This window comes from Heloderma suspectum, chromosome 4, assembly GCF_057233095.1.
Source record: "Heloderma suspectum isolate Gila_16-S chromosome 4, 16-S_ref, whole genome shotgun sequence".
Taxonomy (NCBI): domain Eukaryota; kingdom Metazoa; phylum Chordata; class Lepidosauria; order Squamata; family Helodermatidae; genus Heloderma; species Heloderma suspectum.
Window position 1 is genome coordinate 203,120,414 of NC_139461.1, and position 17,024 is coordinate 203,137,437.

A 17,024-nucleotide genomic window follows, 5' to 3' on the forward strand; every position below is an offset into this window, starting at 1 on the left:
GGAGTGAAGTCAGCTGACTGTCCCACAGCTAAAAGACAGCTGCAGCAGAGAACGTTTAGATCTCGGAACGTTTATAAAAGGTTGTGTTTATGCATTACAGCTTCTGGGTAACAAATGGAGACGTTACTTTGGCTCAGTCACATACGGAATGTTTGCTCTAAAGAGAGATGTAACTTTTTACAGGAAACAGAACATTTCAAGAAGCCAATAACATGGAGGGGGTGTGGGCCTCAAAAAGAGCCTCGGTGCTCTTCAAAACAGGAAACGATCCTAAAGAGCCAATCAGGACTCGGCACTGCAGTTAACTGCCACCACCTGGAAGCCCTCCTTCAAGTCTGTACTGATAACTGGTTAGAGGTACATTGCCATTTCAAGTAGACCCCCAGTGAAGGAAGCCAGGATTGGGATGGGCCAAGGATATATAATGCTGGCCAGGATGGTGCCAACCTTGGTGTGCCTGTGCTTTGGCCCCGCCCTCTCCTCCGCGTATGGAATGAGTCCCTAGCAGTGATACCTAATGGCTTGATTTCCAACACTGCTGCTCTCATTGCTTTGATACTTCAGCCAAATACATAATTGTTTCCATTTGAACCTCCTGAAGTATGGATGCTCACTCCATAGCTTGTCCTGACATGATTTACTCCCTCACCCATCTTTATAATTAACCTGAGGCTTTCCTTATGTAACACACTCCCACCTCTTTCTGCATTTCTATTCAAGGTTCTCACTACAGACTGTAAGGTCATATCCTAGTTGCGGCATGTTTGACTGCACAAATGAAGGTTATCAAACTCTGATAAAAAAAGATACCACCCCTGCAGTATTTATAATTTTGAACTTAACTGTCTGCATTTTCATTTTGATTACCAAAAACACAAATAGACATCTGAATGTCTACAGGAGAGATTAAAAATAAAGACGCCAGACTATCCTCCCCATTCCCATTGGGTATTTTATTTTATGTATCATTTGCATCAGATAATCAACTGAAGCACTTCAACAACAGAAAGCTCTTGCAAAGTAAGAGGAAAAAATGAAGCAATTGTCTCAAAACAGCTGCGACAAAATGGTTTTAAATTTGGGAGAGTATTGCACAACTGAATCAACAGGTGAAGAGAAAGGAAAACAGAGAGGAGTGAGCATCTTCTAACATGGATTGTGAGGAAAAAAGGCACTATTTAGCTCTGTGTGTGTGTGTGTGCGCGCGTGTGTGTGTGTATATGTGTGTATGTATGTATGTGTATATATATATGAGAGAGAGGCACAATCCATGTTCTCAAAATTACATTCGATACTGCTTCTGAAATGCTCTAACACAGAAGCCACAGCTTTGTTTTCCAAAATTTCAGTACCAGAGAAATACAAGCGTCTAAACAGATTTTTTTTTTATGCAAACCTGCTATAAAAATCTTTACAACAAGGGCTTCAGTTTATAAATAGGTGCCGCCAAAGGTTACATAGCTACATGGGCTTAAAATAGGATATAGCCTGGCAACTGATAATTGATTACGCTCCCTCTAATTTGATCTCCAGTAGTCACAAAATGCTCCTTTTAAGAGCTAAATTGGCAGTGCACATGGTAAGAGGCTTTTCAGCATGCTCCCTGCAGCATAGCTTAGACACCATCCATATATTTTTGTTCATACGAAACATTTCCAATACATGATGTGTTAAAAAAAGAAGAGGCTACAAACTGACCTATTTAGGCTAAAACCCTATTATGCTTATTTGGAAGCATAACCCATCGAGATCAGTGCACCTTTATTCTAGGATTTTAAGAGGCAAATGTTTAGGCAATGAAATGGCAGCTGCTCATATTTAGAAATGCAAAAACTAAGAGGCAAGCCAGATTCCTAAAGAGACTTTGTTACATTTCAGATGTGACCACACATTTTAGCTCCCATTTCACATCATTTAAGAGAAACTCATGTCTGTATGAATATACACTTTATCTATACAGCATTGCTTAGATTATGTGGCTAAAGCTCTGCATGTTAAATGTTTTCAAAAATGTACCAGTGATCATAACCTGTAACAAATGTTGCTAAATTTTCAAATGTGCATCTTTTTAGAACTGAATTTCCAGAATATGACTTACAGAATAAAAGATCTAAAGCCAGTGAATCTGTAGCATTTGAGCATTCTAAAATGAACTCCTTTGAAAAGGCAGAAGTATGATAAAGTTTTGGGTATATACAAAGGGTGCCAGAACTGCTCAGCAACTTAAGAGGTTCAACGTTTGCATGTAGACCAGTGCAGCGATGCAAGGTCTCCATACTAGTGTCCCAGTTTTGTGGCCACACACAATGCAGGTATAAGCTTACCATTCAGTTCAATGAAGGCAGCAATCTGTGTGCACAACCATCTGTGTCCTCCATTCACATGAATGGGGCTGCCATTGCAAGTGGGGTGGGGGTTCTGACCAGGGAAACAAGTTTACACCAGGAATGTTATGACGTATATAAACCATCTTGGATGCTTGGATTTACAAAATATAAGGTATCAGACAATAGTATTCTTCCCTTCCCTGCCCCACTGCGCTCCCTCCAAAGCTAGGGGGTTGTAAGGAATTCCTTAAGCCATATTCAAGGGCTTCTACTAACTGTACTTTTTAAAGCATGCATTACAATATATTAATGAGGTTACTCCTATAGATGAATTATCATCGGGATTGTGGGCTGCGTTTTTAAAGAATGCATCTTGTTCAGTACCCAGTTCAAAACGTAATTCAGATTTACAGTGAATTACTGGTGAAACAAATTTCCTCTCTTGCTGTAACCTAAGGGGAAAATTGGGCCACAACAGTCCAACATGGGCTTAGAAGATAAGTAGAGAGATCTCTGCTCAGCTACGAACCCATTTGGTAGCCTTTGGACACTGTCTCAGCTTTGGCTCTCCCCTCCACTCCTTTCCAGCATTTTCAAATTCAGACATTTTTCAACAGCTTATTTTCAGAAGGGCAAACCACTTAACAAAAAAAATGTTCCAATAACCCACAGCTTCAGTTCAGAGATAACATAAAACCACAGTGTGAGTTGGGATGGTGCTCAACCCTCGAAGCCACTATTTGGGATAGCATCCAGGGAATGCCTGGGAGAAGAGAGAAGCCACACCAACCATGGCTTACCTGAAACACAGTTCATGGTTTGGTGTTATGTCAGAACCAACCAGTGTACAAACAGAGGAGCTGCTCAGACTTATAGTTTGGATGTTAGCCAATCTCCTGGGTGTTGCAAGCGAAAAATAAAATCTGAAATTCTTGCTTGCAATTTCTAGTTCTCAGGAAACAAGGTTTAATTAAAGTATTTAGAGTCAAAATTGCCCCACGCTTTCACAGGTCCATTCTGCTGCTTTCCGGGGAAGGAGTGGGAAACATCAATGAAATTCAGGGCATGCTGCTGTTTACCTTACTAAACTTTATGAGATAGTGGAGGTATTTTTCTTGCTTTTAAACTTTAAAAGAGCCTTGCATCCCTCCTGGAACACCCCTGCGACTACATTACATCAAAATGTAACATAGTCCCATAGGCATTTCAGGAAGTGCTGCCAGGCCAGGAGACTGCAGAGACCTTCTCACTGCTATGAGCAGGTGCAAGACTTTTTTTAAAGTTTAAAAAGCAAGAAACACCTCTTGCCCACTTCATAAAATTTAAAAGCACGAAATGGCAAACCTCCCCCACCCCCTGAAAATGTCTCCAAAATTCTCCTACCCACCCTCATCTTCAGGGACATCCTTCCTACCCTCCCCCCCGAATCCCCCCCCCCCAGCTCAGCCAAAAGGCTCAGCCCAGCTCTAACTGGAATATTCTAGAAAACTGGGTGTCGAAAGAAAAGGATTTAGGGAACAACAGGCAATAAACGATTGTAGTGAAGACCAGAGAATTTTAGCCACGAGGGAACAAGAAATGGTGCAATTATTCTAGGGACCTAAACCCTGACTGCTGAGATTCAGAAAATGTGTCTCCAAAGGTCCTCTCTACAGTTGTTAAAGACTAGAAATGGGGTTTTAAACCGTTTTTGCACTTGCAAAACAAAATCACGTACAGAGTACAAAACAGCCCTTGGTAAATCATTCCTTTCTACACCTTTAAATACTTTCAAAATGAGCAGACTATACATGTCACATTACCAGTTACTTTCGTAAACTTACAAGTGTGGTTTAAGTGTTCAGATGCCTGTATTTCGTTTTGTAAACAATAACACCTTTATTCAGTGCTCTCTTTAAAAGTGGTTTACAACCTCTTCATGCAAAGAACTCGAGAGAATAAAGCATAGATTATTAAAGAAGAGAGGGTATGGTATGCCCCATAATATTATTTTTTTCTTTATACGTGCAATTATAAACTTTTCTAATTTCTTCCACTATCTTTTAATATTGCAGCAGCCTCTTTCTACAACTGTACACTTAATACAGTTAATCAGAAGTACTAAACCATCATGAGGAACATTTTCCCCAACTGGAGCGGTACCTGGTGATGTTGTCTCATTAGGTTGAATATACCCAAGAAATATACCATTCATGACTTACGATAGCTAGGCTAAAACATACACAGCTGCTAGAACATGTGCTCAAGATGAGCACTTGGGAAACATAAAAGTGCCTTTCTACTTATATTACCCACTTACTGTCCACTTTGTTCACTGCATTGCCAGCGCAATCCTACGCAGGTTTACTGAGAAGTAAGCCTAGCTGAGTTCAATAGGGTTTAATCCCAGGTAACTGTGCACATGATTGCAGCCTGATAATCTAAAATACACCTGAACTGCCAAAGCTATTTTTATAGGCAGAGTATCTAATTAATATACACACACACACCTCGTTTTGAGGACATGTCCACACAGTGGAGATTTTGCCAGAATGGTAGTCAACCCACCTCATGAAGTCTGTACCGTGGCTCTAACTCAGAGGATCTATACTGCGACTTCAGAAATCATTTCCACAGTCATACTTGAGTCTACATGGTAACACTAGCTCACTCCATGCTACGATGTCCCTTGTTTTTGAGGCACATCCTCAAACTCTCTTCTGAACACATAAGAATGGAATCAAGAGTCCCACTACATCACCTTTAGTCTGAACAATGAACTTTTTAGTTGTGCTCTGAGCATCAACACCTGAGGTTGAACACATTGGTTCACAAGTTTGCTATATCTGAGGTAACCAGTTGGTCCAATCGAAGTGTATTTCTTTTTCTTATGCCTCATTCAGTTGGACCAACATAGCTACAAAACACTCTGGCTCATGGTAATACAGTGAAGGAAAAAAATAATATAATCAATGATTGCTAACTGAATAGAAGAAACTGTGTAGAAAGGCAGTGCTATTATTAAATCGCTAAGACGAAGGCAAAATAAAGAATACAGCAAATTAAAAGTTTTACTTAACAGTCTCTTTACCCTTTTATAATAGGATCATGTTTTTGGCATGAAAACATTCAGTTTATAGACAGTTAACCTCTTTGTGGTTGTACAGCAGATACAAGATTTTGGTAAAGTTCCTTATCAATACATCTACACTGCACTTCTAATACCTTATAGAATGTGGAGTTCAAAGGCTGATTTAAGTGAACTAAAAAAAATCTTCAAACTGTACTAATTTAAAAACAAAAACAAACTGGCAAACACATGTGCAGATAGCAAATATAAAGAACTGCACATTTTCTAGGATTTTGTTAAAAATGTAGTGTCCCAGTATCTAGCCAACTGCTAACGAAACCTCTTGTATATAAGTACTATAAGGTGCTAATCATGGCAAATGCAAGTTTACTGAAGTAACATAAGGCAGTTCCATGAACACATTGACGTCAATTTCTTTGTATCTCTCTTGGCCAGGCCACATGCTTCCGTTTTCCTTTTCCTTTTAAGCATGATAAAAGGATGCAGATTAAGTAGTTTTCTGTAAAGGGGGCTCCTGGACAGACACACTGTATATTTAAAGTTGTTGAGGTCACTGAAGTGCATTTTGGTGATGTCCAAGGGTTAACTCAAAACTGGAATTTGAACAACAGATGGGATGCTTTTACTTCACATACAACAAACCTGGGGCCAAAACACATTAAACTAGTTACTTGTAACCTTTTGGTCCAAATACATAAAATATGCATTATTTACAGCATTTTACTCCTTTTGCAAATGCAATGCTTTAAAACACATTATAAAGCACCTTAGTAAAAATATTCTACAGGTAAAAGTATCTAAGTAGGAAAACTCTAACCATACCACAGCTCACTAGTTGAGTCATAATATGGATTCACCAGTAGTTCTTTAAAATACAAAGAATCCATGGAACAATGATACAGAATTCACTATTTGTTTTATACTGACGTGCAGGCAAAAGCCAGCTTCTTCAGAGAGCTTTCCCAACATTAATGGGAAGTTCAGGGGATATTAAAGAAACACTGCCTCTATGGAATTTGAATTTTTAAACACACTGATGATCAGTTCTAGCTTCTTAAAATGAAAACCCACATTTACAAATATGGGCAAGTCCAGCTGCAGCATTTTCTTAGCAGAACATGATTGAACATTCCAATGAATGTCATGTGATATGAATTCACAAGTACAAAACACAAATGTCAGCCAGTTATTAACATTATTCATAAGTGTATACAACCCAAATCTCCACGTTGAGGCTAGGGAACCAACAGCTTCCTCTTCCCAGGAGGCTAAGTAAAATAAGCTGTCCTATGAAGCAAAAAGAGCAAACGGGGCAGCCTTTCATCTTTATAGGTTCAGCTAGACTTGGTGTGTGGTTAGTTTCTGTAAATATATGTGTAGGCTTCTTCAGGTGTAGGATAGTAACCTCTTTTGAGAATATTAAAGAAACTGAAGTGTATACTTTTGGATTACCAACATATCTAGTCAGCAGCCATCTTCTTTGAGCAACCACAGTTCATTCTGTCGAGCTCAAGACAGAAGTGCCTCAGTTTGTTTATCAGCAATCTACACACTGGGGCTGAGAATATGGATGTGGCCACAAGGTTTAGTTCCTTAACCTAAAAATATGCATTGTTCTTAGTTCGATTTAGGGTAGATCTTTTCATAGAAAAAGTTTTGTGCCAGAATATATAGTTCTCCATCTTTTTCCCGAACTGCGTGTGCTCTGACAAACTGAAATTGCTCCAGTGCAAATTCATAGAACTCATTCTCCATTTTCCATATTTCAGACTGCTGTAGCTTTGCAATGGTTTCTTTTGTGGGGAGCTTTTTCTCCGTTGTCTTCCTAAGATGAGACTTCTTGCCTGAAAGCAAAATATAAAGTCATAATTTCACTTTGACTTATAGCCTGAATACTCCCAGAAGTACACAACAGAGACCAGAAAGTCTGTGTGAGTATGTGTGTGCCCGCATGCATATGCGCACGCACGCACACACACAGTATTCTTTAGTCAGCAGGTTGCTAAATGGGTACATAAACTGACAGAACTTGGGGCAAGATTTATTAAACTTCTGGGACTGGGAGACTGGAAGCCCTGACATTAAACATAAATGCATTTGCATTAGTGTACTCTCAGAGTGCACATTCCTCCCACTGTTTAAAGGGCTTAATTACTGAAACCATAAAGAGGAAGGGTTTGCATAGGGAACTGCACTTCCTCACATCACATCTATTTAAGATATCTGTTTCAATCATGATTAATGCCTATTTGGAAATTCAGAACCATTGATAATAAAGTTAACAAAAACACAGGCTACATACCTATCAGGCACACAGTTTGATTTACAGAATTCACAGCAAGTTATCTCATGACATCAGTGTTTTATCTGAACTTTTTTTTCTCTTAAAAGCAAGGGGACAAGCAAGACATCCTGGCCATATATTGTAGGTATATGCCATTAACAACACGATACATGCTTAGAATATAAACACACACAGTGTTGTAAATATCTGCTCTTTCCAAGGTTCCATCACACTCTAGCATAACTAAGACACAGAACCCAGAATGAAGACAGGTATATACAGTGGTGAGAAAAAGTTTGTGACCCCTAACGCTAATTAGGGAAATTCCATAATTTTACCATGACAGACTTCATGAATCACAGCCAGTCCTTCCAAGGATCTGCAGGCCACTCTCGCCTTGGCTACTGTGAGTGTTCATGACACAATGGTCAGAAAACAAACTGAACAAGACTGGTGTTCATGGGAGAACAGCCAGGAGGAAACCACAGCTCTCTAAAAAGAACATTTCTGCCCATCTGACATTTGCTAAAAATCATGTAGATGATCCCCAAGACTTCTGGAACAATGTCCTCTGGACAGGGGAGTCAAAGATAAAACTTTTGGGCCTCAACGAGGAATGTTATGTTTTGCAAAAAACAAGCACTGAGTTTGAACAGAAGAACCTCATCCCAGCCGTCAAGCATGGTGGTGGGAATGTGAGGATTTGGGCCTGCTTTGCTGCCTCAGGACCTGGATGGCTTGCCATCATTGACACAACCATGCATTCTGAAGTTTATCAGGAGATTCTAGAGGAGAATGCTAGGCCATCCAACCGTGAGCTGAAGCTGAATCGAAAGTGACCAGCAGTTACAGGAAATGCTTACCTGAAGTAATTGCTGCTCAAGGGGGTGCCACCAGGTACTGAATCTAAAGGTTCACAGACTTTTTCACAAATGGGTACTTAATGTTGAATCAGTTGTGGATAAATAAATGTTGAAACAGCATCATGTTTGTGTGTCATCTGTTTAATCAGGTTATCTATTGTTCTTTATCTAGGATTATGGGGTTAGAGTAAGATCTAATAACGTTTTAGGTTGGAAATATGTGACATTCCTAAGGGGTTCACAAACTTTTTCTCGTCACTTTCAGAGCAGGTTTGATTCTCAGTGGTCACCGGAGTCCTTAAATGGCAGTGAGCTTACTGAAGCAGGCAGGTCAGCAGATTCTGCAATGTGGCCAGGGATAGCACCCATCACCGATCATTCAAATGTGTATTTGATGTTAAGGATGTGTGTGTGTGTGTGTGTGTGTGTATAAATCCAGTCTGACCCCAAACCCTTCTAAAAAGATGGAGTTGGACTACTGATCAGCTTCCTGATACCAGGCAGGAAGCTTTCCAACAAACACAACTATTCTGTCACTGAATGACTACCGACCCTTCTCGCGCCACAGTGAAATCAGTTGGTATCTGGAGCCCACCCAGCAGTGCTGTTCATGCTTCATCTGGCTTTCTGCTATTGGAACCTAGTGGACAACGCATGCATACACATGATGCCGAGTATGCCCAAGAGGGAACTGGAAGTAGCCCCTGGAATCACATGTACCTACATGGGTAGTCAGTCTCTCGGGAATAACCAATCTGACCACTATCTCAGGAAAACTGCTCATTCATATCCTAAAGGGCCATGTGAAAGAGTAAACTTTTTCTTCTTCTTTTTTTAAAAAAGAGGATGACTTAGTACATGGCTATTTAAATACCTGTGCGGTACAGTTCTGTAGCACCCCTGAAGAAGCGGGGCAAAGCTGCCTCCAGCAACATAATAAAGTCTTCAAGTTCTTCTGTAACTCCCACTAGGAAATATTCATTAATCAAGTTGTATTTGGCTTGTTCCAAAGCCCATCTGCTTCCCACATTCCTAAAACGATAAAAAGTAATTACAGGAAGGTTTTGATGTCTGCCAAGAATTTTGGTTCCCTTCATTTAGATATTCTCACACCAGGCTAAAAGAATGGCTTAGCTGTTATCTTTGCACAGGCAAGAAAACAAAGTTTCAGCCACACACATTTTTAATTTCCTCTGCTTTTTTCCCTGCTCCCCACTTTTTGCTCTCTTCATTGCCTAGGTTAGATGTCAAAAGATTTATGGCTCTGATTTCTAACTTCTTGATAATACTAATTCCTTTTTCAAGTGTGCTGTGCACTATTCGATGTGGAAAGTTTTGCTGTTGTGCTGAAGTTTTCAAGAGTATCACTTTTGACATGGCATAAAAATAGAAATTGAAAGGCACATTTCAGCTTTGCACCAGCCATCCACAACAGACTGCAGAATATTTGCATTTTAGCAAGAATGCTTTATACGAGGACAAACACGGAGGAAAATTTCAGGTTTCTGGAATGGTTAAACATTCATATAGCACCTCATACTTTGCAAGCACTCGCTCATGCCTTGTATCAAATAAACAGAAAACATGGCCATATACACATTTCTTCCCTACACAGAAATACAGTGGAGGAAATTCGCCATACCTGAAATGGCCTTCAGACATAGCGTGTTAAGAGACAGCATTATCTTGATTTTAAAAAAGCCTCTCTCATCTCCATCTCCTACTGATAAGTTGAACCAAAATACTGTATGTGACAAGTCAGCTTCTAAACTTCAATTTCCTGAACACTTTCATCAAGGAAATGGTTCAATTGTGATGCACACACATGTTCATCCGTATTTACATTATAGTTGTCATAAAGTCTACTCCCTTAGCTAAAAATGAGGGTGGATTTAGCTCTTGCATGCTGAATATGTTTTCTCTATATATACATTTTTAACAATCTTGATAGGAAAAAAATCTCCTGCTGAAAAGAGCTTTTAATCAGACATTAACATGGGGGTTTAGAAAGGAAACATACAGCTTAGTTTGAAAACGGTTGACAGTCCTCTGCAGTTTGCAAAACCACTTTGCTGTTTGGTACTTTGGAAGATTCATTCATATCCTAAAGAGCCATGTGAAAGAGTAAACTTTTTCTTCTTTTTTTTTTTTAAAAAGAGGATGACTTAGTACATGGCTATTTAAATACCTGTGCGGTACAGTTCTGTAGCACCCCTGAAGAAGCGGTACTCAAGAAGAAGAAGAGTACCCAAGTACTCTTGTTAATTAAGGTGCAGATATGTTCTAAACTTCTGCAACACATTTTGATTTGCTAAATAAAATACACATTAATAATGTATTTGATCTGCAACTTAAGCCAGCTTCATATTCTTACCAGCACTCAGAACTGTGACCACAAAAGAACGGAATTTGAAGCCAGAGTTTCTCCGGGGCACAATCTGAGCCTCCAGCTGCTACACATTCGTCAAAGGTCTGGAACAAAGACACACATTCAAGGGTGAGCTTTAAATTTCCATCTTGCATATCAGACTTCTTAATGCGGCTAAATGAACGTGGACTCTGAGTGCCTTACTTCACGATAACTTCCTAAGAGGCCCATTCCCATAACTGTGCCTGCATGTGTCAACCATGCTTGTGAGTCAACCGGTGTTGATTCTCCATTGTGGTAGCCACACAATGAGATGGTCATGTGAAGGCAGAGGGCAAGCACAGAACGCAGTGCAGTGTGGCTGTTGTATGCAATTGTTCAAGCTCAAAGAGCGACCACTGCAGTAGCATGCAGAAAGGTGAGCCACATTTACCTCTGTGGGAGCCATTAGCATTCACAATTGCCTCAGCACATGGTACCTCTGGCTAGAAATGAACAGCGTGAGTCAAAATGGCCTACTATGTGCTATGAACGCTGAAAAAATGTGCCCATTTTAAAAGCACTTGGATTATATTTTGTGAGGAGTAAATAATTTAAATATTGCTTACATTCTTCCCCAAGAACAAGTCTGTCACAAAGCTAGTCATATTGCTACTACCACAGTTAAAACTGAAAACTAATTCTGAAGACTTATATGCAAAAATTAGTCCACTTGCTGGCCAACTTTCTGGTATTGTTGGAGGAGAACCCCAGCAGAAATTGCACAGCAACAAGAGCCAATTCCCAATGAAAGGCTTGAGTTGCGTAGGAAGTTTTGTGTCAGTTCTATCATGATGATGCGAGTGTAGATCAAGTGAATTTGTTTGTAGACAGTGATCTTAGGCCAGCATTAAAAGTGCTGAATGATCAACTAGGTCAGAGCAGAGACTACGTGCTTCCTGCCAGCAAACTGTACAGACATTATTACTAACACTAGAGCCTTTAAAACTGTATTGTGTTGTTCCAGTACAACTGTGTAGCGGTGCATAGTACAGTTTCATAGCAGAATATATCTGTCTACAGAGGAAGGTATCTGCTGAATGCTACTGGAGTGATATTAAAACTGGTACAACTGAACTGTAGATTGTTTTAGTGCAGATGTGGCTTTAAATGAGGAGCAACGTGTGGGTAGGAACCGATCTACAAAAAGAACTTGGTCTGTTCTGTGTCCTCATTTTGGCTTTGTAGAACTAGAATGATGGAGAACTGCATGTATCTGCATGCTCTATGAATCTCTAAGGCAGTGTGTAATAGTTGATTCATATAGTTTCTATGCGGAAACATAAGAGGAAAGCTCAATGCAGTGAAACTGTACCAAGATGGGAGACGAAGAAATTCAGTTACTTTCTGGATAGTTTGCATATTTGTGGGTTATCTATTATGTTGGGCTTTGTATGTGTGCATGTATTAGTACAGCTGTGCATGTACGCAAAAAAGCAGACACCCCCCCCAGTGCATTTGACCCCCCCTTTCATTCATGCCATCTACCTATGCTATAATGAATTTATACAAGCAAAACTCCACTTAGGATCTCAAAATATATTTCAAATGTATTTGAAATACATTACAAATGTTGTACATTTGCAGACATCATTACACGGGGTAAAGTCATAGCTGGATAAGCAAGCATTAGCTCAAATATTCAAGTCAGATATGCTTGCATTATTCTGTTTGATGCAATTTGGGCGTGACGCTGATAGCTTCCCATATTGTTTAACTGGCAATCTCTAGATAATTGTACTAAGAAATGACTGACTGTGTAAGCCTATTTGTATGACTACCAGTATGATAAATGTTGGACAATGCCAGACTATGATGCACTCAAGTACACAGCAAGAGTTCCTTGTTCAACACTGAACCAAGTTTCTATCACTCCCACACTCCCAAGTTAATGCGCAGCAATTCATCGTAATGCAGAATTTACACTGAGTTGAATGCAACCCCCTGTGAACAGAGCTCTTCTCATGGAATGAGAGCTCCTTGTGCCTGTTAACAGAAGGGGAAAATCTTTAGGGGTCCTCTGGATGGGGGGGGATGTAGAGATGATTGGTGAAAATCACCTCCATCCCCCAACCCACATGTCCAGATGAGCAGATGCTTCTGCTGGATCAAAGATTCTTCCATTAATGGAAGACTCCTATTGTGAATGAAATGTCAACTTTTGATTTAACCCATTATTTTGGACAAAATTTCCTTCTGAAATTTTCCTTTTGCTGTCTATGTTTTCATTATAGTTATGATCTGCATAGTTAACACTATGCCATGAACAAAGCTACCAAGATGTACTTTTACTTTTTTATCCCCTTGCTTTCGCCTTCGGAGTCCAGGCCTGTAATCATCACCAAAGCGCAGGAAGTAATAATAAGAAACCAGCCGTTCTATAGGATCTCTTATGACATTGATGTATATCGGTTTCTTTTTAATGCCAAATCTGAAACAGAAAAAAATAATCAATTAAGAAATCAAAGCATTTATTGTATGATGTAAAGGGTGATGTTTGTTTCAAACAATTATTTCATTTTGCCTCATTAAGGCAGTCAGGAGAAACAATGAGAGGTAGACAATGTTTTCTATTTCAAAGAGCTTAAAAACTATACAAGCTTTAGATATTTTTCAAAGTCACCAAGTCTTACCCCAAAACGTTCCATTTTGATGAATTTTAAACCTGTATATTTAATATTTACATATATTCATTCAGTTTCTTTTGTCTAACAACTATTATCAGCAGAAGTCCTATCTGGGAAGCAGAAATACTGTCTGGGACTTCGGCTTCCAACAGATGCAGCCTTTTAAAACTATGCTTTGTAACAAGGAAGATTGTGCAGCTGATGCAACCACAATGTCCAGATGGGGAAAAGGTATGAGGGTGAGGGAGGTGCTCAGAAATTGCTTTTGCTTTTCTAAAGTCTTGTTGCTGCACAGAAATGATGATTATGCTTGGTGCCAACTGGTAGCCAGAAAAGTGATTGACTATTAGCTCAATTCAACAGCAAAAATCTTGTAAAATGGGAAAAATTCAAATTTTCTTGCCATGAATTTCTGTTTTCTGAGCGTCACAGAGGACATTCCTCACCTTGGGATGGCACCTCCTCCTGGAATGAGTAGGCAGGGTCATCTAATAAGTCTTTCCTCTCCAGGGGAAGGAGCCATCCTGATCCCCCAGACTGGACTGGAAGAGCAAGAACTACCCCTCAATCCCTTGTTGAAAAATGGTGGCAGCAACCAGCAAGCACTGCTGGAAAAGCTAAACTGCAACTGTATTTTGGAAAACAAACAGTGAACAACCTGTGCTAAAAAAAACAAAGAGAAACACACAGAACAGGGAACAAACAGGAACTTGGCACCACAGAATGTCCCCAGGACACCTTGCCCCCGCCCCCCATGCTGGGTGCTGGCAGAAGCTTCTAATTTCCTGAAAAAACTGGAAGAGAAAGAGGTAGGCAGAATACCCCCCCCCCCCCGATGCTCAGAGAACAGAAATTCACAGTTAATTTGTTTTCTCTTGAGCCTCACGGAGGGTGTTCCTCACCTCCGGATATAGCAGAGCCACTAGCCACATAGGGTGGGCTTCCAAAGATCAGTGCCCACACCATCACCCTCTGCAGGACTTTATGGCTTGGAGGCCACCGATGCAGAAGGAAACATTCATGACAAAGCCATGATCCCTCAGACCAGTCAGTGTGTTTTGGATACTGGCGGGACACCTCTGCTCGGAAGTCACCAGTATAAGGATGTCGTTGAGATACAGGTGAGGGAACATGCCTTGGATCCTGGGGCACCCAAGTAGGGCCACCAAGATCTTAGTGAACACCCGTAGAGTCGAGGTGAGGCCAAAGGGGAGCACTCTATGCTCGCAGTGCCATCTGTTGTAGCAGAGGCAAGGTGCTTGCGGTGTTTGTGCCTGATGGGTATATGAAGAAATGTTTCTGAAAGGCCGATTGAAGCCAAGAAGACCTGTTGGTGGAGTGCTGCCGCAAGGGATCTGAGTGTTTCCATCCTGAAATGCTTTATTAAGGAGGTGCCTGTTCAACCACTGAAAGTCCATAGTAGTTCTTGTTGCTCCATTTTTCTTTGGGACCGAGAAGAAAATTGAGTATACACCTCAACTGTCTTGGGATCATGGGACCAGTTCTATGGCCCTGATGTCGACGAGATGGCGAATAGCTTTGAGGAATTTCAAATGTTTTTCTGGCTTCTTTGTTTTGGCACTGAGATAAACATGTCCCGGGGCATCCAGGAAAACTCCAGGCAATAGCTCTGAGAGACGGTGTCCCTGACCCAATGATCCAAAGTGATCGGGAACCATTCCTTGGCAAGTCCAATAGTCCCTCAATTGGGCCCTGAGCCCTGGCATCATGCTATGGAGATCTTTTCGTCTCCTTGAAATGGCTGGAAGACTGCTGTGTAGCTGTCCATGGACTTGAATGTTCTATTCCATTTGGATCAGGACCCCCCAGAATGAAATGGCTTTGATGTTTGCTTATTGTAGTGAAGGGCTGGGCCAGTCTGGAGCATCTTTCTTCATTGTCAGCAATGCCTTCTTCTCCTCCTTGGTTTCCACAAGGTAAGTATCCAGGGTATCTCCAAAGAGCTTGTTCCTGGCAAAAGGCTTAATGACCAACTGTGCTTGGGAACTGGTATCCACATCCCAGTTGCATAACCACACATTCTGGCCACTGCGTTAGCTTCCATGCATTTAGCCCCCAATAGGATTGCATCTAGGGAAGAGTCAGCTAGGGATGCGGCAGAAGGAGATATTTTCTTTAAAGTGCCCTTGACTTGTTTAGGAACGGAATACAAACCTGCCAGCTCTTTTGCTGCCCACAGATAAGTGGCAGGAGCAAAGACAGAGTTGGCTGCTGAGGCTGTGAAGAGCTGCTGCTGGAGCTTCAAATTCCCTGTGCAAGGCCACTTCCACCCTCTTATCACAGAGCTCCTTTGGCCCCTCTTCCTCCTCTGTCAGAATCACTGCAGAGGATTAAAGGGCTGGCACTGGGGCATTTACAGTGGGCACCTGGAGCAAATCCATGACTACCAAGGGGAGGGAATAAAACTCCTTTTTAGCAATTTGTGTATGGATTTGATCTTGCCTGGGTTGGTCAATTCAGCTTTGCATATCTGGTGGGAGGAATCTGGGAAAGGAACAGGGAGAGGATTCAGAGGACTTGAAGGAAAAACCATGTCAGCCAGATTAGAATCGGAGGAAGAGGGTTCCCCGGGTTTCACCTAATTGTCATTAATATTCAGCACCCTGCAAGCCTTAGCTAACAGGGTAGGGGAAACGGTGCACTGGTTTGTTTATTTATTTACAGCATTTATATACCATTCCACATCTAAGCAGATTCCAGAGCGGTGAACAATAAAAGATAGAAGGAATAAAACACCTTATTAAAAGTTTTTTTAAAAACAGAATACCAATAAAAACCATGGCTGGTCAATCAAGGAAGGTTTGTCGAAATAAAGATGTCTTCAGCAGACACCCAAAACAACACAGTGTTGGTGCCTGCCTGATCTCCAGAGGCAGGGAGTTCTACAGGAAGGGAGCCACCACACTGAAGGCTCTACTCCGGGTGGACTCCAACCGGGCTGTATGTCCATGTGGAACCACCAGGAGCATCTCATCTGATTACCTCAGTGACTGGGCAGGCTAGTAAGAGAGGTGCATTCAGAAATCCATTGGATTCCATCAATCCCCTGAAGTGGACCATCCAAATGGGTCCCCCACTTCTGCAGGAGGGAAGTAACACCATGAGTTCAAATCTTACCAGGAAAGGGTCTGACCATAACGATGGGGTTACTTTCCCCCCATCTTCAGCCTACTCATCTCACAGCTTGGAGCGAAGCTGAAATCAAGGGTATGCCCTGCTTCATGTGTTGGGCTGATGACAAACTGAGACAGCCCCATGGTCGTCATGGAGACCATGAAATCCTGAGCTGGCACTCCTGAGACAGCCCCTGCATGGAAATTAAAGTCACCCAGAACCACCATTCTGGATTCCTCCAACACCACCCTTGAGACCACCTCTGCCAGCTTGGCCAGGGAGGCCACTACACCAGCAGCATCCCCAGTCTG

The 17,024-nt window shown here is 41.2% G+C and overlaps 1 protein-coding gene across 1 annotated transcript in view; it reads right to left on the bottom strand.

The window, feature by feature from the left end:
* Positions 1-934: 934 nt before the first annotated feature.
* HS2ST1 (heparan sulfate 2-O-sulfotransferase 1) overlaps positions 935-17,024 on the bottom strand; it is a 129,519-nt gene continuing 113,429 nt past the window's right edge. The window contains exons 4-7 of the mRNA XM_084852025.1: positions 13,244-13,382; positions 10,919-11,016; positions 9,419-9,576; positions 935-7,241 (exon numbers count right to left, since the gene is read on the bottom strand). Of these exons, the coding sequence (XP_084708151.1) occupies positions 7,015-7,241; positions 9,419-9,576; positions 10,919-11,016; positions 13,244-13,382 (622 nt within the window). The 3' untranslated portion in view covers positions 935-7,014. The remainder of the gene's footprint in view (positions 7,242-9,418; positions 9,577-10,918; positions 11,017-13,243; positions 13,383-17,024) is intronic.